The sequence below is a fragment of the Sciurus vulgaris genome, assembly GCF_902686455.1.
Source record: "Sciurus vulgaris genome assembly, chromosome: 11".
NCBI lineage: Eukaryota > Metazoa > Chordata > Mammalia > Rodentia > Sciuridae > Sciurus > Sciurus vulgaris.
In genome coordinates this window covers 119,606,800-119,629,411 of record NC_136472.1, presented here as the reverse complement: position 1 = coordinate 119,629,411, position 22,612 = coordinate 119,606,800, and the positions used below count along the sequence as shown (strand labels likewise).

The following is a 22,612-nucleotide window of genomic DNA, read 5'->3' as shown; positions in this document are numbered from 1 at the left end:
CACTAGAAGATGTCATGCCAAAACCATCACATACCCCACCGTTCAGTGGCAACTTACATGGGGAGAGCAGGTTGGTCTGAAGACAAAAGGGAGACTCTACACATGCAGAACAAGTCAGTGGATGGGAGCTCTTTGCTGGGTCACTAAGGTATGAGTTACATCCCTGCACATGCTACATGAGGCTAAATCCCTTGGTACAATCACACATAAATACAATCCAGTGACCCTGAGCATTCCCAGGGGAAAAAAAAAAAAAAAGAAAAATACAGAGAAGCAGGGGAGAGAAAGGATGGTAGCAAGCTGCAGATTACAGAATACCAGGGAACATCTAGTCCAAACCCTGTTTTACATATGGAGAAAATAAGACCTAGAGTAATGCAGTGTCTTGCCAAGAGATACACAATTTATAGCAGTTAGTATTAGAACTCCATGCTTTCTTTTAACATGAACAAAAAGAGAAAGAGATGGATAAGAAATTCACTACCAGAATTCTCATTCCAATTCTGCCATCTTTAGGGAAAGAGTCTGTGAGGTCTTAGGACTTTCCTGGGTGCTTCCTGAACTCTAAAAAGGTAGGTGTCTTCAGTAACTTTTCATGGTTCCTGTGGCTCTGGGACAGAAGGATCTAAAGAAAAAGAGCCAGACCACCTGATCAGGACAGATGATAATGGCCTCCAACTTGCTCCCAAATTAAGAAATAAAACAGTCACAATAAGCTCAGAATAGAAATTTAGCCATCTCTGAAACACACACCATCACCTAATGGGTGGGCAAAAAGAAGAGTCACAGAGCTAGAAATCTGCTGAAGGCTAAAAACTGGAATAAATTTCCAAAGCACACACTCTTCTATCTAGTTTGAAGTAGGTATTCAATAAACATTGACTGAGTAAGTGAATTCATGGAAACAAAGAACATTTGGTTTCATGACAGATACTGGTTCTGTTCAAGATCCTTACTGAGGGTACTTTTGGGGTCGGCATTCTTCTTGTCCTTCTCTGCTGGGACAGTGGGTATATCATATTATGCCCTGACAAATGAAGAGCAAAGTCAGTGCAGATTTTAATAAAATTAAATAATACAATTTGTCTGATAGAGATTGAGGAAAAAGGCGGAAAGCCATTAGTGAAGCAGCTGCTTTCTTCCCCTTCTTTCTCCCCCCAGTTTTATGAGAACAATACACTAGATCCTGGAGCAATGAACACACAACTGCCAAAATCTCCAAACATCTCAAAACATGCATTTGAGGTGGGTCAAGCAAACTCTCCCACTATCTCTTCCTTTCCCAAGTGTCACTTATTTGACATAGAAGCAGTGGTAGACTGGGACAGTGAGATCTGACTGCACTTTTCAAAGACTGCCTCAGCAGAGAGCTTAGGCAGCCCCTGATCCAGAGGGTACTCATCCACCAAGCTGTTCATAGGTGTCGGGGGCAGTGGAGGATCCTTCTCATCTTGACTCAGTCCAGAAATCAGAGCGTGACCTGCCCTGTCCAAATCCTTGTCCACCTGTTCCCTGGACACGCCCACTGTTTCAGGCTGCCCTGAAGGGATCTTTGTGGAGTCAAAATATGTTGACAGGGCTTCCTGGAGCAGAGGCAGAAGTTTCTTTCGAGAGACCTGGGTATTGCCTTGAAGATAGGCTTGGAGGTTAGGGTGGGTGTTTGGGACAGGGGTCAACTTCAGAGGTGGGGAATAGGAGCGTTCCAGGACTTCACAGATCGTCATTCGAAGTGCCACATGGGGACAGAAAATAGCCAACTGCCGCACTGGTTCATTATGAGCGTTGAAAAAGATAGTCATGGCAACCAGGGCATCATAGCTGTGAGCCTGGCAGAAAGCACTGAGATCTGCAAGGAGGTTGGACCTCTGCAGAAAGGCCTCCAGATCCATGTATATTGCGCTAATGGCCACCTTGATACCTTGCCTATAGATGGTCTTCTGATCCTTTCTCAGCATCTGCTCAGTGGTCAGCCCTGATACATCAAACTTTGCCTTTTGCAGGGAATCAAAGATGTCATTTCTCTCGGGCAGATCAGGGAAGAGGGCCTCTAGTTTTTCCACATATGTGTTATCCTTTGGGGTTGCCTTTCCAATTTTAATGTCCATGTTGACACAGTCCAGGATGATGGTTCCATGCAGAAGGGCTGCAATTTGCCTATCTAAGATCTCTGGTGCCCCCTGCAGGATTCTCTCAGCCACCAAGGTAGCACAGGACCCCACAAGTTCAACAGAGACATGGCAGGGAGGACAGTGTTTCTGTTCGATGGGTCGATGGTCTAGCACCTCTACTATGGCCTCTTCCAGAGCTGCATCACTTTTGGGTAAGACATGATGGTCAACAAGGATGAGGGTGAGTTGGCCAGCCTGGTGTAATGCATGAAGGTCAATCTCATCCCGAAAAATCAAGATGGTTTCTGGAATTTTAATCTTCTGAAGGAAGAAGACATTGTCACCTCGTAGAGGTAGCTCAGAACGTTTTATATTTAAAACTGGTATAAAGACTTCCTCAGCTTCATTTGTCTTTGTCAGGTAAAAAGCCAAAGCAAGAGCAGATGCCATGGAGTCCAAGTCACAGGCTTCATTTCCCAGTACAACATGCAGATGCCTGGACTCCTGCAGAGCAGCTCGACAACCCTGCAGGTAGTCCTCCATGGTGAAGTACAAGGTATGCCGTCGCCCCTCGTAAAGGAGCGGTTACCCAGTGTATGTACCCCACCCAGGACTCAAGGGCCAGAGGCCAGAGTCAGTAGGCGGGACTCGAACCCGCCAAACAGCTATTCGGCCTCCGACCCCAGGAGGAAGTGCGTAATCCCGCACTCCCGGAGGCCGACGACGCCCCGCCCCCAGGGGCGGAGGCAGAGTTCTGAACCCCGGGATCTTTTCTTTACAGACCAAATTTGGCTTAAAAAATGTGATGAAAACCCAGCAAGTAGAATATAAATAAGGACTTTTGAAAATTGCAGCAACTCTCTGTCTTTCCCATCTCATGCTGTGTCACCGATATTTTTTCTTATCTGTCTTTGAAGTTACTTTAGTGGAAAATCTAAGAATTGCCAAAAGAGCATAGAACCAGGACTTAGAAGATATGAATTGGAAACCTGGCTCCACCACAAAATGCTTTATCCTCCATCTTCCACAATTCTACCAAGGTAATTTCCTAGATTCTGTGAAATGCATCATCAGGAGAAGCCTGGAAGTCTATTCCATCGGCCCTGTAGAATGACAGTCATGACCTGGCATGTTAATCGTGGTGTAGACTGTTCTCAGTCCCACAAGCTTAGAATCCTGACTTAGTCTGCACATAGACCGGGAACAAGAGTTTTGGGGGGGAATAGAGTTGACAGTGGCCAAGATGATAAACATTAGCAGAACATTATTTTTTAAAATGACAACAAAATAAGAATACTTGAAGGTATTATCCATCTTCTGATTCTATGTAGCAAGTGAGCACATTGATTAAAAAAAAAAACTGTTGGTTACAGGCACTTGTATAAAGCGGGCTGTATGATTTGTTCTTTTCTTGTGGAGAAACAATCACCACCAAAATAAAAAAAAAAAAATTACAACTGATTAGGTTGGAAAAGGGAACAAAGTGGAAAACAATCATCTGTCCTCAAGCTATCTAATGCAGAGGGAAGGAATGTGATTTATGCCAGGTTAAATGTGTTTATAAGTGATTACAACAGAATCAAAAATTCTGATATTCTTGATTTATCTACATCATCACATATTTCACATCTCCCCACTTGATTATCTCTAGAATTGAAAGTTTTTAGCAATGAATTTTGCATAAAAGAAAAACACAAGCCTTTGGCTATAAAATTTTGGCAAATTGATGCATTAGTAGAAATCACAATGCTGTCATGATATAGAATGTTTCCGTATCCCCAAGTATTTCCCTTAAGCCCTTTTCAGTCAGTCCCTGAATCCTCTAAAGCAAAGGTTGTTCTGTTTGTTTCTTAATAGATTAGCTTTGCCTGACCAGGCACTTCAGTACAACTGTTTGTGTAGACACATCCTTTTGGACTCAGCTTTGTAAGTTCAGTGAGATTTATCCATGTTGCTGTATATATTAATGATTCATTCTTTTCATGACTTCGTAGGATTTTATGGCAGGAATATACCCTCTTTGTTTATTTGTCTACCAGTTACTGGATATTTAGGTCATTCACACTGTTATGAATAAAGGTGTTGTAAATACTCTTGTACTACTCTTTGGCGAAAATATTTTAATTTATCTTAGAAAAAATAAATACCACATGGTTTCACCTGTGGAATCTGAAATTTAATCTCATAGAAGTTGAGAGTTGAATGGTGGTTACCAGGAGCTGAGGACAGGAGGGGAGGACAGTGGAGAGGTTCAACAAAGGGTACTAAGTTGCAGTTAGATAGAAGTGAGAATTCTGATGTTCTATTGTACAGCAGGGTGATTATAGCAATAATGCACTGTACATTTCAGAAACCTACAAGAAAGGATTTTGAAAGTTTTTGCCATAAAGAAATGATAAATAATTGAGGAGATAGTTATATTTAACCTTATTTGAACATCAGAGAATGTATAAAAATTTCATGTTACCCAAGTAATATGAGCACTTTTTATGCTTTTGTTAATCAGTTAAAATAAAGCCAAATAATAATAACTTAAAAAGTTAGATGTAATAAAAAATACCTAGATGTGGAATTGCTGAGCAAAAAGTTGGCATGTTTAGTTTTATTTTAAAAATTAATACTTCTAATATGGTTTTATGTAGTTTCACATTCCCACAAGTAATATATGAATGTTCTTGTTACTCCATGTTCCCCCACACACCACGACTCTCTCCCTTACTATTTTCTGATGCTGTGTACTGAACCCAGGACTTTGTGTATGCTAAGTGCCCTACCATTGAGCTTCAGCTCCAGCATATACCATATAATATATACCTTATTATACTGGTTTGGACCAGGAGTGTCACAGTGTCTTGGGACAGGCAAACATAGCTTCCCAAGTCCCCAATAATCACACAAGATGTGCTATTTTTTTGCAAATGTTACAGGAAGACAGTGAGGTAACTGCAATTCAAATCCACACAGAAAGTCACTGCTCTAGGTCTCTAAAATTAAATACTTGGCTTGTCATGTGACCCAATTAAGTTAAGGAATTAATTTTGATTATTTAGTGTGGTTTCTTCCCTTAATTAAAGTTAGAACACAAACAATCCTGACAGTCAAATATCATGGGATACAAAAATTGTTTTTTCTTTTTTTGATCAGTAATAAGTACAAGAGAAACCCTGCATAAAGCACATTTATCCTCATGGTTGAAAACTACAAGAAGTTTAACTAAGATGAACTCCTTTCTTGGAAAAATTGGAAGAACTCAAAGTCCCTCTTCTTTTTTATATATGTTTCATAATTGAATAATTTACAGATGATTATATCTAAAATACTCCAACACTTCTTTTTATAAAAGGGAAGAGATTTACCTAAAGTCTCCAAAAAATGTAGCATTAGAATTTACTTCTAGGAAGAGCTGAACTGAATGAAACTCTGTAGGGGAGAATCTTAATCACCAGTTACAAAAATTTCTAAAAATTAATTACACTTTTGTGAATTTACATTATATATAAATTAATTCATACACACCTATATATGTATATTTATGCATATATATGTCTATATAGGAGATAGCAATAGTCATTCACATTTAACGTAGTTATTAACGTAAGTTAGTTCATCTCCAACATTTTATTGTTTTCTATGTCTGATTTGTTGGGCTGTTTATCCTTTACTTGATAATTGCAAGAAGTTTGTATTTGTGTTTCTTACATTAAACCAATATTTTAGTGTGCCACTTGAACCTTCCAAATGCATTATTTTGACTGAATAATTAACCTATGAATATGCAAATACCTGATAACAATTAACTTATAATATTGGCATAAGATTTTCCACTGCATATCAACATTCCACTCAATGGTAATAAACATTTTATAGTATGCAGTTACAACGGTAGTATCTGCAAATTATGAATATTTAGTAATGGTGCCACACACCTTCTTTGAATATGGCAATCTGATACCACTTCATACAGATTATTGAGTAAATTTTACTCATGCACCATGACTAGAATACCATTTGTATTACGCAGTTTGATCAAATTTTTCAATAGAAACCCAAATATAAGCACTAAAATTTAATTGACAATATTCATTTAGAAGGTAGTTATCTAAATTACCTTTAATATAACATTTATTTTAGATAGTCATAAAATATGAACATTTAAATTCATAATCCAAGGATCTTCAGTTTAAGAAACATTGGATAGAGGTGGAGGTATAGCATTCCTAGCACACCCCAGGCCCTGAATTCAATCCACAATTCCAATCAAACAAACAAAATAAAACTGAACATTGGCCTGAGAATTATACTATTTATACTACCTTATTATACTTCAAATGTGGGTGGCTTTTTCTGAAACTCTAGTATATTTACAGAAGAAATCAATGTGAATGGATTAAATGTGTCCTTGAGTGTATATGAGTTCATGTGGGTGTTACATGGAGGCTGACTTTGCCTTGGAATACCATTAGAAAGACTTCAACACCCTGATTATTTTAACAAAAATCCCCAAATGGCTTTCCAGGTTCTCAAAGTGGTCAGTCTGCTTTGTTCCATGACAAAGCTCTCAAGAGGGCAAACATTAAAAGGTAATTTCACTAAAATGGTATTAACTGAGCAGTACTGATCATTCATGTGTCATTTTTAAATGAACCTAGACAACATATTTTGTTACTAATACTAAATATCATGTATGATACATGGTTGTCATTAAAGTAGAAGTATAGAGACCATGAGTTTTGGAATAAGACAAATTTTGGGGCAATTCCCAGCTCAAACCAGAGGTATAATTTTGGGCATATCTCTGAATTATCTTATTTTACTCTTTTAGTAACTCAGTATTGGTGATACATTTATTTCCAAATACAGTCAAATTTAAACAAGTCTGCCAATTGATTAATATAATTTAGCATTTAATCCTATGCTTATTTTTTCTTTGTGTTAAATTGATTTGACAAAGTCTTGATTCCCAGCAATAATTACCAAAAATATCTTTGTTTTGTCTTTCCTGAGGCTTTGATGTCATTATTGTTTGCAGCAAATTGGGGTCTGGGTCTTGTGCTACTCCTCCTTTGCATTCTTCTTTTATTACCAAAGCCTTGTCACTCGCTCTCTCTTTCTTTCTCTCTGTCTCTCTCTGCTTACAACTGGCAAATTTTGACTAAATTTCAGATATATGTGATATTACCATAAACTGAGTAATCCTAACATCATTTTTTGGTGTGTTGTGTGTGTGTGTTTGAAGAGGAAAATTATATTTCCAGTATTTTAGTAAGTTTGGATGAAAACTGTTACATGTGGGTAAATAGATTTATAGTTAGAAACAGAACATTGTTCAATTGTTTTATCTTTGCATATTATAGAGGTATAAAATAATGCATTATATGCATATGTTAAAATATTCTGGTACCTTCAAATTATACTAAAATTTGTGAGGCCCTACATTATACAAAACATGTTACGCACTTTTGATGAATAATTCTATATGCTAGCACGAAACTGGAAATGTCTTACATTGCTGATAGGAATGTAAAATGATGTTTCTCTTTGAGAAACAGGCTGTTTCTTATAAAGTTGTAAAGATGACAGAATAATGTTGCTCTTAAATATTTACCCTAGAAAAATGAAAATACATGTCTACACAAAGTCCTATCCATTAATGTGCCAGGTAGTTTTATACATAACAGTAAAAATAAGAACCTGGAAACAAATAAAATATTAATCAACAGGCGAAGAAACAAATTGTATTTCATCTAGGAATGGCATATTCCATCACAATAAAAGTAAGAGACTTTGTACACATAACAAAACACAGTTGAATGACAGAAGAATTATGCTAAAGAAAAGAATGTAGACACCAAAGAGTTCACATTGCATATCTGGTTCATTTCAAATTACAGAAAAGTAAGCACAAATATATAGTGACAAAAGTAGAGCCTTCTTGTCTGGGCTCAGGATATTTGGGAATTGACATCAAAATAGCATGAGCAAATTTTTACTTCTATTTAAATATTCTATTTCTTGATATCAGTGGTCAGAACAATGAACACTTTTAAAATTTCCTAAGTCTTCTTAAAAGTAAATTACCACTTTGCCTAAAATGCAGAAATCTTAAACAAAATCTTCTAGGTTAAAAGACTTCTCACCTGAACTTTATGGTTCAGCTGTTATATGTATTTTGAAACGTTGTTAATTTAGTGTTTTATTTTTGGTAGCTTCTTAGTAGATTCCATAGGGGTTTCCACATAAATGATTACATTGTCTGTATATACAGATCACTGTATTTCTTTCTTTGCATTGTGAACAACTTTCATTTACTTTTCTTGATTTGTTCCCTGTCTGAAGTGTTTGGTACCTATGGAATGGATTGTAATGAGAGAAGACATTTTTGCTTTGTTGTAGATCTTAGGTAGAAAATACATCAGCCATAGTTCTGTCAAGAAATAGAAAGCACGTAATGATTTGAACAAGTTTTAAAATAAATTTTTTTTGGAGTGGAGGTGGAGTAGCAGAGATTTAACACTTCAGAGTGAAGGAATTCTAAAGAATACAGGTGTAATTTAGTAAGGTTCAGTATTAAGGCAGAGAGTGAACATAATGGTGACAAATGGAATATAAAGATGTCAAGTCTGGTCTGTGAAAATTCTGGTGTAAAGGAGAGAATGCCCATCCAGTGGAAGTTCCTATTTAGAAATAAAGGCAAATGCTTAAATCTAACAAAACAAGGCAGGAATGCAGTATCTCTAAAAGAATGTGGTTAATTGGGACTCATCATTGTCATAAGGAGCAAGACAAGAGTGTGGTTACAAAAATTCATATTTCTTTAGGGCTACCATATTAGTTACAGTCGTAGACAAAATTGAAAAATCTTCTGCAGTGTTTATGTTTTAGTTAGGGGTACAGTCAACAAACAATGTGAAATATGCAACATACTGCCTATTAGTGGCCCATGTTATGAATCCAAATATGTAGTAAGATAAAGTGGAAAGTGCCTGATGAACTGTATGGGTATACTTTAATACTATAATCACAGTTAGCACCTCTGTGACTGTGACATTTGAGCATTAAAATCTCAGAGATATACAGTTGGGTGCACACCTGTATTCCAGAGGCCTGGGAGGCTGAGGCAGAGAGAATCACAACTTCAAGACAAATTAGTGTGGCTCTAAGCAACTTAGCAAGACAGTCTCAAAATAAAAAATAAAAGGGCCGGGGATATGCTCAGAGGTAAAGTGCCTCTGGATTCAGTCCCTGGTATCCCCCACTAAAAAAAATCACTGAATATATACTGTTTAAACCCATTTCAACTATCACATAATGAGAATTTTCCATATCATTATGAAAATGTTTTCAAAGACATGAAGGTGCAAGCCATGAAAACATTAACAAATACATCCAAAAATGTCATAATGATTAAGTTTATGGAGTGCCCACAATAAGATAAAGGTGCATTTTGCTTTTGTATCATTTGATCTTTACAACAGTAAGACAAATATTACCATGTCTATGTTACTGAGGAGGCTCACAACCTGTGTGAGAGAAAAAAATTAGATGAATTCATCCTTTGACATACTAGGGTTCCTTAATGAAGATTTCCTCACCTGAACATGTATTTTCTTTTGGGGCTAAACTTCAGGTAACTAGGAGAAGGATATGGAGGAGGGCCATGGTATCCTCAGAATCTGCTGAATGTCTACCTCAGTCACCTGCCACACTTTGCTGACTCTATTTCTCTGAACATGTCACTCTCCTGCACTTGCCCTAAGTGAGGGTACCATGAACATTAACTTATTAAATGAATGAAAAAAACAACTATTGCTGGTTTCCTCTATTTAATAAAGCCTTTTTAAAGACAACAACTGTGACTATCATTAAAGCTTCCTTTAAGAGGCTATCAGGAAGCTCTTACTCTGAAGGTGCTTCATATGTACAAAACAAATGACAGATTGAAGAAAACTGAGGTTTTGCTTCATGGACCAGAACAAAAAGTTATCTGAGAAAAGAGTGTTCTTCCCTTCAATACATGCTTTAGTTCACCACCCTGACAAGAGGGTCAATTCCAAGTTGTGGTGGATTCAGTCTGGCAGATTTCTTGACTGATCTTTGATTCAGAAAGAACCAATAGGAGAAAATACTTACCTCTAATTCTGTTCATTCCTGTCATCTCCTTTTTAAAAAAATCCATCATCTCCTACAGTTTTATTACCTCTTTCCTTCTCCTCATCCCCTTCTTTTCTTATTGTAAGGCCCCCAAAAAAGAGACCCCAACTCTGTCCCACGGATCCACGGCAACCCCAATCAACTGCAGGAGGGTCACTTGATGCAAACCGCAAGAGGTGTTTATTCCAGTGCGCTGGGACCCAACTCGTGACTCACACAGGAGTCAGGGAGTTGAGTCCCTAGCAGAAAATCTTGTAGGTTTATAAAGGCAGAAACCACACATCGGGAGGGGTCGCACATGAAAGGGAAAAAAAGGGGAACAAAGCCGCCGGGAAATTCCAAAAGGGGGTCTGGGTTGCTGATAACATACATGTTTCACAATGTTTTACAACAGGGTGTAGATTCTGGTCAACAGTTTCTGGTAATCTTATATCATATATATCTTAACTGTCTGAATACTATCTTGTTCCAATTACTCTTTTACTCTCTGAGGCTGTTTCCTGGAATAGCTTTAAGGGCATTGTTCCCATCACTGGGAGGGAGACCTTAGGGAGTTGAGATAAAACAGACAGCTTAAAAAAAATGTCCATTCTTTCACTATCACCTCATACTCCTAGTTTTTCCTTTCCATCACATTGCAGTCTGGACTATAATATATTTCTCCTGCCAAGTCACCTAGGATACAGAAGAGGGAAAGACCAGGGGGAGGGCATTGATGCCAAAACCTTTGAGTAAGAGGAGCCTCCAAATCCACACTGCCATAGCAGCTTGGATTTTACATTGACCCTTGGCTGAGCTGGGGTTACAAAACACAATTTAAATTTTCTAATACTGAAAAACAACAGACTCAATCATCCCTACGCAGACTCTTCCTATCTACTCTATCTACATTCCCTCTTTTTAAACATTTTTTTTTATATAGGACAGTGGAATGTACTTTGACATAGTACACATACAGCATTCTCTTTTACCTACTATTACAGAAAGGATTTTTAGGTGATAAAGCTACTGGTGTACTGATTCATCCATAAGAGACCCAACATTTGTCCCACCCATAGGTCCTTTTCCTTTAGCTGACTTCTTAATGTTTCAGGAATCATGATGCCATTTGAAATAATGTGTTTGAAACTCTCCCAATTTTTTGAGCAATTCCTAGACTATCAGATGAGACATTTGAGGGGATAACTGAAAAATCACACAATGAGAAAGAAGAAGTGCTAGAGTATGGAGGATGAAAAGAGAAAGAGAGGATGTAGGAAGAAAATAATAAGAGAGGAAATGAAAAGAAAGTTTAGGTACTTTGCCAATTGGGAAGAGATAATCCTTTCTAGGGTAGAACTATTAAGTATTGTCCCTGTGTCTTTAAGTCTAGCTTCATTTGTAAAAAGTGGCAGTGATAAAAACTGCATTCTACATGGCAGAAAAGAAAATACCTTCTGTAGACACTGTGATGCCCTTAGAATGTTAGTTACTAATCCTCTATTACTTCTCAGGAAGGAAGGTCACTTGCTGTAGCACCTTCCTCAGTGAATATTTTACTTCCTTGTTTCTCAGGCTGTAGATCAAAGGATTCAACATGGGGGTGACCAGGTTGTTCAGGACCTGAACAGTTGCATTAAGCCAGGGGTTGGGAGTGGGCTGCAGGTAGATGAGGACCACTGGCATGAAGGAGAGGAGGATGGCAGTGAGGTGGGCACTGCAGGTGGAGAAGGCACGGCGGCGGCCCTCTGCAGAGCGGATCTGCAGGATGGAGCAGATGATGCAGCTGTAGGAGGTGAGGATGATGAGGAAGCAGCTGAGGGGCATGAGACCGACACTGATGAACCCCACCATCTCCAGGGCTGAGGTGTCTGCACAAGCCAGCTTCAGCATCACTGGGATGTCACAGAAGTAGTAGTCCACCTCACTGGGGCCACAGTAGGGCAGCTGGAAGGTGAGAGTGGTCAGAAAAGTGGCCTGAATGCAGCCAAAAAATGAGGTTCCTGCAGCCAAGATGGCGCACACTCTGTGGTTCATGATTATGGTGTAGCGTAGAGGGTAACATATGGCAACAAAGCGGTCATAGGCCATCACCGTGTACAGAAAACACTCAGTGCAGCCCAGGAAATGGTAGAAGAAGAGCTGGGACACGCAGCCTGCGTAGGAGATGGCTCGGCTGTTCCCTGACAGGTAGAATAGCATCTTGGGAGAACTCACAGACGGGAAAAATATGTCAAAAATAGACAGCTTGCACAGGAAGAAGTACATGGGAGTGTGAAGCCGAGTGGAGGAGATAATTGCCAGCAAGATTAGCAGATTCCCCATGAGGGTGAAGATGTATAAGGACAAAAACAGGATGAAGAGCATGGTCTCCAGACCCTCTGTGTTTGGGATGCCCAGCAGGACAAACTCAGTCACCACCGAGCGATTCCTCATCTTTGTCAGAATATTGAATTTTAAAACAGATCACAGTACTTCCAAGTGTACACACTGATGTCAAACAAGATCCCTGATCCATGTGTTGTTTTCATGTTTTAACAATCTACCTTCCTTTTTAGGGTCAGATCTACATAAAAAATATAAAGACAATAAGATCCCTGAGTATAGTCTGGAACTTTTCATTTTGGCCAATTCGTATTAAGGTCACCATAGCCTATATGTCTCACAGATTGCAATTAAAACTGTGGATAAAATAATATAAATTGTTGTCTTAAGAACTCCAAAAAGTAAATAGAAAAAGGCAGACTGGGAATAAGAGAACAAATATGATGCACGTTTTTATGTCTTTCCCCACTTTACTCTCGTGACTTTGATTTCAAGATGAACTAAAATTACAGAATAGTGTTGGATACTCAGGGTGCTGAAATTCCAATAATTAACCCACCTTTTTGACTCAGGAACTTGAAAAAGGGGTCTTTGTCATCAAAAAAAGTGAGGGACTCCATGTTTTAAGAAACAGTTAATATATTAGGAGTCCAAATCCATAAAAAGGAAAAAAAAAAACAAAAGGCAGAAGGAACAGCTATTTCTATTTCTATTTGTATTCACAAACAACATTTATCTACATAATAAATCTTAAAGGATCTACAGTAAATATTTCTAGAACTAATAAGTAAATTTAACAAGGTCACGGGATACAAAATTAAAATAAGCTGAATTTCCAAATGTTAGTAAACAAAAAAATAGAAATTAAAATTCAAACAAATGGTGCCATTTATAATAGGACAAAATATGTAGTGTAAAATCTAGTGAATTATGTGTAAGATCTGTATTTTGAAAGCAAAATATATTTATGAATACAATCAAAGAAAACATATATAGCTGGAGAAACAAACTATTTATGGGTTGGATGACTCAAGGTTGTTAAGAAATGAATTCTTCCCAAACAAATCTATATAATCAATGCAATCTTAATCAGAACCTCACTTTTTTTCAGATATTAGCAAGTTACTTCTAAAGTTCATATTAAAAGAAAAAGACTTAAAATAGAAAAACAACTTTGATAAACAAACAAGGCTCACATGACCAGATTTTAAAATAGGTTGGTTGATGCTGCTTAACCAATGTCATGTGATACTGCCGAAGGAAGAGACTCAGAACTCAATAGAACAGAATGGAGAACACAGGAATAGGCCTATAAATGTGTAGTCGTTGTTTTTTGACATATTATGCTAAAGCAAGTAAATTGAGAAGTCTTTTCTGAATTAATTCTGGATTGGTTGAACATTGTTACAGAAAAACAGAACATAAAAACAACAGAACATAATGATCTTAGGTCTATACATAAAAATATACTTACATAGATCATGGATTTCAGTGAAAAATCTGACAGTATGCATCTCTGGAAACATATGAAAAAATATCTTTGTGACCTGGGTTTTCGCGAAGATTTCTTAGATATCAAAAATACAATCTGTGCATTTTTAAAAAGTTTTGATAAATTGAATTCCATGAAAATTAAAAATTTCTGTCAAAAGCAATTAGATGCAATGGGAAATCCTGGGAGGGCTCATGGCACCAAAAACCAAAGCAAGACAAAACAAAAAAACATTAGATGGAAAACTGATGATGTTAAAATAAGGTTTTTAATTATTAATAATTGTAGCTATGATAATTTCCTGACTAATAAAGAACTTAATTATATGGAATATTACCTTTAAGGGTGCTGGGTACTGGATAGATGAAAGCTTTACTATTTTTGAAAGTTTAAGTCTAAAATTGAATGAATATCAAATTTTAAAAATTGAAAGTCTGTGAGAGTCACAGGAGAATTAGAAGTAAATTATTCAAAAAATATTTACAACTTGGGCATACGACAAAGAGTAACCTAAATATTTTTTAGAATCTATCAAAATTCAATAAAAATCAAGGAAATGGACAAATAATTTGAGCACTTACACAAAAAGATATAAAAATGACTAATGCATGAGAACATACTCAAAAATCATTAGTTAAGGGAAATGCAAATTAAACCACATGGAGTAACACTTGCATCTATTAGAATGGGGGAAAAACCAAACTGACAAACCGAGTTCCACAAAATCAGAGGTGCAGGACTTCTATTTGCATGTTTATGCAGTGAGTTTATCCAAACTAATTTTTACATGAAAACTTGTGTCTTAAACAAAGTCTATGTTTCTCTTCATTTCTAAGTCCTATCCAAGAGTTATTTTCAAAGCTCTGAAAATCTAGCAGCTTGCAACATGTAGATGCTAGTACCTCAGTGAATAAAAGGCAAAAGATGTCAAAGAAGTGAGGGAAAAACATAAACACATTGTCCACAGGGAACATGGTGGAATTTCTGTAGTACTGTGGAAGGAAACTCAAGCCACATGCTGTTTCCCAGAAGAGCAGAGTGCTCCAGCCTCAGAAACAGATTTGTGTTTGTGTAGGAAGGTGTCAAGAGCATATACTATCAAGATTGCACTCACCAGTTCCTCCTGGATCACTGCCTTCTGATCCCTTTGGTAACTTAATGTTTCAGTCATTGGTAGCTCAGAGGGAGCAACTACAGTAAAATTACTTGCACTGCCACCCAAATAAAATAATAGTGAAGAATAGACTCTGACCAGGACTTCAAGACTGTGTGCCGTGCTTGCTTTTCTGCTTATCCATGTTTAAATCTTTCATGTGATAACACTGCAATATCACCACTTCAACTATACAGACATTCAGGGATTTAGTAAATAGTAAACAATTACTTAATTGTTAGAGAATAATATTCCTTCTAGCAAATATACCTTGAAAGCAACACTAATAAACTAAGTACATTAAGGGTAGATTATAAATTAGTAACACAGTGATAAATCACCCCATTTGTAAAAAACTTAATGTAAATAACAGTTAATATTGATTAAACATTAGTAAGTTCCTGTGATTTTTTTTAAGTTAGTAGTTTCTTTTTCTTTTCTTAATTAAGTTTCAAACAACCTTGTTAGGTAAGAGCATAAACTAAAACTCAACCTTGTTAGGTAAGAGCAAGTTATTAAAACTAAGTTTTAATAACTTGATCATACAGTTGGAATATGTCAGACATAAAATTAAAACTCAGGTTCGATTCCAGAGTCAGTCCTTCTAACCCTTCTGCTATGAGAGTTCCCATAGGGTATTTTGTTTAGAGAAGAAAAACATGACAATTGACTTTAAATACCTAGAAATCTTTCATATATTTTTATTGTGTGCTCTTCTATGGTGAATAACCACTAAAAGGGTATGAAACTGATACAAACTTAGATTTTGCTGCAATACTGGAAAAAAAAAATTCAGTGAAATAAGTTGCCTTTTAAAGGAGTTCCCCATCACCTTGAAACCTAAGTGCTGATTAAAAGATTCTTTCGGGGACTTAAAGAGAGATTCCTATTCAGAATATTCAGAATGTGAGGCTATATTACATTCACTCTTTATATCTCTCATAATGTTTAGATTCTTTGATTTTATCACACACTTCATCAACTTTAATATATCTGAGTGGACACAGTGCTTTGGTTTAAACTTGGCAGGTGGATCCACATTTAAAATAAGAATATGCCTATAGCTATAGTAGTTACAATAATAATCATTTAGTACTATTTTTGATGTGTTCTCAAAGAAAAGAAGCACATGAAATGGGGAAGGCCAGGATTCCACTGAAGAAAAGCTTCAGTATCAGAGAAGCTCATGGGGATTCTTTTGTGCATGGGCTGTAATTAAAAAACAAACAAACAGAAGAGTTATGTGAAAAGAAATGTGTGTAGGCATTGTACTGAATGCTCAGGATACATTGACTCTTCTAGTCCTTACCGTGATTCTCTGAGACAGGTGGGGTTCGTTTCCATATTCATTAAGAAACTGGGGCACAAAGAATTTAAGTGGACTTACTAAGTTTCTACATCTGCAAGTGAGAAGAGTGGGATCCTACCCATAGAAATGGGTGAATGTGTTTTTGAGTACTTACTAATTCTGACTTCCTTATACTCATTCATAAATAACTAAATAATACTATATTCATATTTTTATAATGCCAATTTTATGCACTCCTAATTAATTTTCCTGAGTCCCTGTAAGATTGTGTCTATGAACTCCAATTTTTAGATAAGGACACTGAAATTCAAATTCGTCTAAAAGCAAAATATGGAGAGCAAGGCATAACCAAATATGACTCCAAGTTTAGTGCTCTTCCCACTATACCTTCACTGCCACGAAACAGACTTGAGATAGAGAGCAACTGCCCCTGTGTGAGGGAGGAATTTATTCTGAAGGCATGGAGAAGTCTTCTTGGCCACCTTGCAACCATTAACTGTCTATCCACAATTCCCTGAATACTTCATGGCCCCAGGTTATAGCTCAGGAGAGGGACACAAATCTCTGAAGATCATATTATATTGGAGTTAATAGGTCCCAGAACTACAGAAAAATTTTACAATCTGAAGATAATCCCCAAGAGTGTACCTCAGGCTAACATGAAATATAAAGAAAATTTGCAACATATTTGCTTCATTTAGAAATAACAACATGGATCCTTAACTCCTAATTCTGAGTTCCAGTATTTGGTAAAAAAAAGCTTGTAGACTTTCTTCCCCCAGGTAACTGTTCTGAAATGTCTTCATTCATAGAGATAGAGCCCAACTCTTTAAATGGGAAGTGAAGTTTTACTCTTTTAAACTTATGTATTTATAGTAAAAACAAAAAGCATTCATATAAAAATAACTATTCACATACCCCTTGTGGGTATTGGCAAGGGAGTAGAAGATGGTGGTTCTCTCAAAGATACCAAAGATGAAATAACTGACCCTGGCTCCTGAAACTCCAATATCTTGATGATTAATGAATTTGATGTGCATCTGGGGGAACAGATACTTTCTCATGTGCTTCAGGATACGTATGTGAAAAAAAAATTCATATTGATGAATTTAACGTACATCCAGAGGAATAGATACTTTTTCTTATGATGCAGAATATACATATGCAAAATATTCACTAAGAGCTTAGAAATGAAAATTTAGGGTTCCTTCTAAATATATTATGAAATATTATTATGTAGATTTCTACATCATTCTAAGACATGATGCAAAGGAAAGGGCATGATGCTGAACTCACACCGTAGTTCTCTTTCAGGTTTATAGATACAAAGGATTTTTGAATAAGAGAAAAAAGGGCTGAATATGATCTGGATTACTTGTCTTAAGAGATATATCATTATGATACCAACTAGCATCATGAAAGCAGTTAAATGTAGTATCTCTTGTATAATTTGGAGAGCAGAAAATTACACAGGAATTTAAGTAGAAAATTCTATTAATTATTACAATATTTATCTTCCTTAAATGCCTGTCCTTTTCATTCTATCAAATAATAACTATCAAATAATAAGTAGCTAGCATCATTGACAAAAGCGTGTAAGGACAAGTGTTGGTAAATTTAAAACTACTTTCTTTTCACATTTCATGATCTATAATAACTCAACTTCACAAACATTCCCAACAATTACAGACACACCAATTCTCTGTAATAATGTAAGTATTAGTGTGCTGTTTTAACAGTACATAATCTATGTAGAAAATACTGTACAGCTTTAAAGAAGAATGAAATTATGTCATTTGCTGGTAAATGGATGGAATTGGAGAATACCAAGTGAAATAAGCCAAACCCAAAAAACCAATGTTTTCTCTGATATGTGGATGCTAATTCACCATGGAGGTGGGGCGCGGATAGGGAAGAATAGAGTTACTTTACATTAGGTAGAAGGAAGGAAAGGGAGGAGAAGAGGTGGAAGAGGCATGGTGTAGGAAGGATAGTAGAGTGAAACAGACACTATTACCTCATGTACATATATGACTGCATGACTGATGTGATCCTACAATATGTACAGTCAGAAAAATGAGAAATTATACTCCATTTATGTGTGATTTATCAAAATGTATAAATGCATTCTGTCATGCACAACTAATTAGAACAAATAAATAATTAAAAAAAGAAAATACTGTAAGTTATATTTTTTCTATGTACAAATTAGGAAATAGTTTATTTTTGAGAAACTATATACAAATTAATATGTATTCCCAAGAGTTTTTTGTAGATTACAAAGATGCATTATGTAATAAAGTTTTGAGGATGCATATGTTTGATCTAATACAGAAATCCTTTTTTCACAATGTGAGAAAGTTGAAAAAAATGTTCAAATTCTTTTGACCAATGCATTTCAGTCCAATTTATCAGAATATTGTTTCCATTTGATAGAGATTCAGTCTCTGGAGTCTCCTTCAGTGGTTTTGGATACCCTTGAGTTGTCAGATAACAAAGAAATAACAGATATTTGTAAAATTTCAGATTCTTTTTTTTTTTTTTTTTGTTTTGCTGAGGCTGGCTTTGAACATACAATCCTCCTGCCTCATTCTCCAGAGGCAATGGGATTACAAGCAGGAACTACTGTTCCTGGAAAATTTCAGATTTTTAACGGACTACCTTGAACTCATGATTTCTCCATTACAGCAACAGGAAGGGAGATGCTTAGGTTTGTACTTCTGGAAAGTCACTCTGACTACTGAATGGAGAATGGATTGTCAGAGTCCAGCCTGAGATCAGGAAGATCAGGCTGCTGTCATAACTAAGTATAGATGGTGAGGCTCAGCTTGGGGAGGTGGCCATGGCCTATAGTAAAGTAGGACTTGGCAAGAGTCTGCATAAGCTCAGGCCCTGAGTGCCGAGACAAGTCTGTTAGGCTGACGCCAGCCTTCTGCTGCCTTTCCTTGATGGAGGGTCATGGTCCAAGGAGCAGGCAAGGAAGGGAATGTGTTGGTGTTAACTTCTCATGGTCACAGAGATCTCTGGAGCACCATGGATGTCTGTGTGTGGTGCTCAGGAGGGAGGTGGACTTGAGGCAGACTTGGGAAATATTCATCCAGTGACCTTGGTTGTGTCCCTCCCTCCTGACCTGTTCCTGCTGCTGACCAAAAAGTGTTGCCCAGGAAAAATCATTGCTCAAGGGATTCCTAGGGTCCTGAAGTCCTGCAGAAGGAGCCTCTGCCTCTCCTCCCTGGTCTCTAGCCCCTTCCTTATTCCCAACTTGGGTCCAGGGAACAGACCCACCTAGGACCAGATCACTGCTCCCCCAAAACCTTCCAGTAGGGAGCTCTGATTCTCCAGAAAGAGGGACGTGGCAGGACCAAGTGCCTGCCCTTGGGAAACTCGCTCTCATTGTATCCACAGCAGCACCAACAAATTCCAGAGGTTCCAGGGAAGCAGACCACTGCCCTGTCTACCCGAGTGTGGATGTGTGATGCTGGAGATAGATAGGGAGACAGAAACTGTGTGTGTGTGTGTGTGTGTGTGTGTGTGTGTGTGTGTGTGTGTGTGTGGTGGGGATTGAACATAGGGCCTCATGCACACTAGGCAAACGCTCTACCACTGAGTTACATCCCCAGGCCAAGATAGAGATTTTTGTTTCAGAGGTCTGACCATGGTGCCTTATTAGGCAGGACTCCAGCAGGACATTGGGGGAGATCCCTTGAGGGAATCTGCTGACCAGGCCAAAAGAGGTATGGGCAAGGCAACAGGAATGACAGGGTCATGGAGCACCTGGAGACCCGTGACAGCAGGAAGCCATTACCATAGCAGGTCTGCAGAGCTGAGGGGCAGGCACGTGTATTAGGGCAACCCGCCTGGTTCTTGGGATCACCCAACAGTGTCTGTGGCACCAGAATGCAGCAGCTGCCAGGCTGTGGCCATGCAGAGAGGAGCACAGGGGGTGAGTGCTCCCACCTCTGTCTCCTGCTCATGGAGCCCCTGCTACAGCCTCCCGTGGGTTGAAACTAAGAAAAAGAGAAACAACTACAACAATCAGCTCAGAGAGCCTCCAGCAGGACAGGCCTGGGGACAAAAGGAGAATGGCCCCATAGCGTGGAGCCTGAGTGAGCATCCCAGCTCCATGCTCAGCAGATGCTCAGAGAGCTCTTCTTGAGGAGCAGCACTTTTTCACCTGCAGAGTGGGAACCAAGATGACTATGTGCCTAACACACAGCAGGCTCCCTATACCTCCCTATCCTCATCCAGTCTCCACTCATATTTTATTCATCAGCAAACACCACACCCCATGGACCCAAAGACCTCCTGGGCTTCTCTAATCTCATGGGACTTCCAATTAGATGGCTGCTTTTCTGGGTGTGGGGTGGTGGAGTACTGGGGACTGAACTCAGGGATACTTCACCACTCAGCCACATCCTCAACCTTATTTTGTATTTTATTTAGAGACAGGGTCTCACTGAGTTGCTTAGCTCCTAACTTTTGCTGAACCTGGCTTTAAACTCAAGATCTTTCTGCCTTAGCCTCCTGAAGATGGCTGCTTTTGAAACATATTGAAGTGCAATGTTTGGAGTCTGAAGATCCAGGTTAAGTCTCACTTCATCTGGTACCTTAGGTTAGTCTTTTTCATAACTAAACCTTGATTTCCTCTCCTATTAAAAAAGTCAACATTAAAAATCTTATCTTTATTATTTTTACCCATGCCTTAGAATCCTTTCCCCTTGGACCCTGAGACTTCAGGATAGAGCTGCTTGCACTAGATGACTGGGGACAGAATGAGCTTTCACAAGGTCATGGGATGATAAAGAGCATGTTTATAGGGTATATCTTGTGCACATCTGCATTTCTTGTACCTATTTCATGTACCTACTCCCGGGTGCAGGAATGTCTGATTAGTATACTCTCCTCAGCTGTCTGCATTCTGGGTACTCAGACAAAGCCTGCTGCTTGTGTGTGTTATCAGGACTCGAAGGAATGACTTAATTCAGTGGGCCCCAAAAGCCATGTCTGAGTGTGGTGTTTCTGGCCTGACCCCTAGGGTCCTTACCTGCATGCAAGGAGTCATGGCCTTGGCCCAGCTACAGCTAGCTGGCAGCAGGTCTTGGCAAGGGTCATTGTTTTACCAAAACAGGAAACCACCTAAGTGGAAGTGTGGCCTCGCCTGAGTGAACCCCTGAAGAATGGCCCCCAAGAAATTTGGGGGCACAAGTTGCATTGCAGTTGCCCTTCCCTGTACTCAGGTTGGGGAAGTGGGACCGCACTCATCACTTGAGGCCTGGTGCAGAAGACAGGGCTAGGAACCAGGGGGCTGGGTTCTAGTCCTCTGTGACCTTGTGACCTTGAGCAGCTTACCACCCCTCTCTGGACACACCTCATCTCTTAATGAGCAAATTCAAACTGTGCATTTGCAGTTAAATGACTCTATGTCTGGCTCTCTCATCCATCCCTCTGACTGCTCATTTCCTGTGGTCTTCCAGTGTTTGATGCAGAGGAGGCTCATACAATGAGCCCTTTTCCAGCAGAAGGTAAGCCTGATACTTCCATAGAACTTCACAGTTATCAAAACACCGTGTCCTCATCTCACTTGACTCTCCCCGCAACAATTATGCCAACAGGTACTGAAGTAGGGTTCAGGGTCGCATCTGACAGGACACAGAAGCTCAAAGCCAGGATCCAAACCCACAATATTGTTCCTGAACTCAGTTAGGCTTGGTTTGTTTGCTGAGTCCTTAGTTTTCTCAGTTCAGGCTCTGCTATTTACCCTTGTGTGGTTCAAGCAAGTCACTACCCAAGTCCTTCCTGGTGATCTAGAGATGAAGTTTGTCCTGCTGATCCCAGGTTGTGGGGGAGGTGAGTTACATAGGCCCTAGGGCTCATCATGATGTGGATGTTCTGCTTGCTCACCCAGCAATAGATTCTACTCTTTTCTCCTCAGAGAACCCCAATTCTGTTGGTATAATCTCCCCACCCTCAGGTTTAGCAGAGGATCCCAGTAAGCCAATCAGCACATGCATGCCTGGTGGGACCTGATTGACTGGAAACATAACTCAAGTTGTTCCATTCAGGCAAAAGAAAAGGACTAGGTGAGATGTTCTTTG

General features: G+C 38.5%; 2 protein-coding genes across 3 annotated transcripts; both read right to left on the bottom strand.

Annotated features, from left to right (window-relative positions):
• Nucleotides 1-433: 433 nt before the first annotated feature.
• On the bottom strand, nt 434-2,839 carry LOC306640313 (exopolyphosphatase PRUNE1-like). Of its 2 annotated transcripts, XM_079104511.1 has the most exons (2): nt 2,315-2,536; nt 434-1,970 (listed from the first exon to the last, which is right to left on the bottom strand). In XM_079104511.1, the coding sequence occupies exons 1-2, from the start codon at nt 2,390-2,392 to the stop codon at nt 1,290-1,292; spliced, it is 759 nt and encodes a 252-aa protein (XP_078960637.1). In that variant the 5' UTR covers nt 2,393-2,536; the 3' UTR covers nt 434-1,289. The 2 variants fall into 2 exon arrangements, with proteins under 2 accessions (XP_078960637.1, XP_078960636.1); XM_079104510.1 differs by having other exon boundaries at nt 434-2,839.
• Nucleotides 2,840-11,741: 8,902 nt separating this feature from the next.
• Nucleotides 11,742-12,674, bottom strand: LOC306640354 (olfactory receptor 10D1B-like; the record flags this gene model as incomplete). The annotated part of the gene is made up of 1 exon (XM_079104556.1): nt 11,742-12,674. The coding sequence occupies one exon, from the start codon at nt 12,672-12,674 to the stop codon at nt 11,742-11,744; it is 933 nt and encodes a 310-aa protein (XP_078960682.1).
• Nucleotides 12,675-22,612: the final 9,938 nt, after the last annotated feature.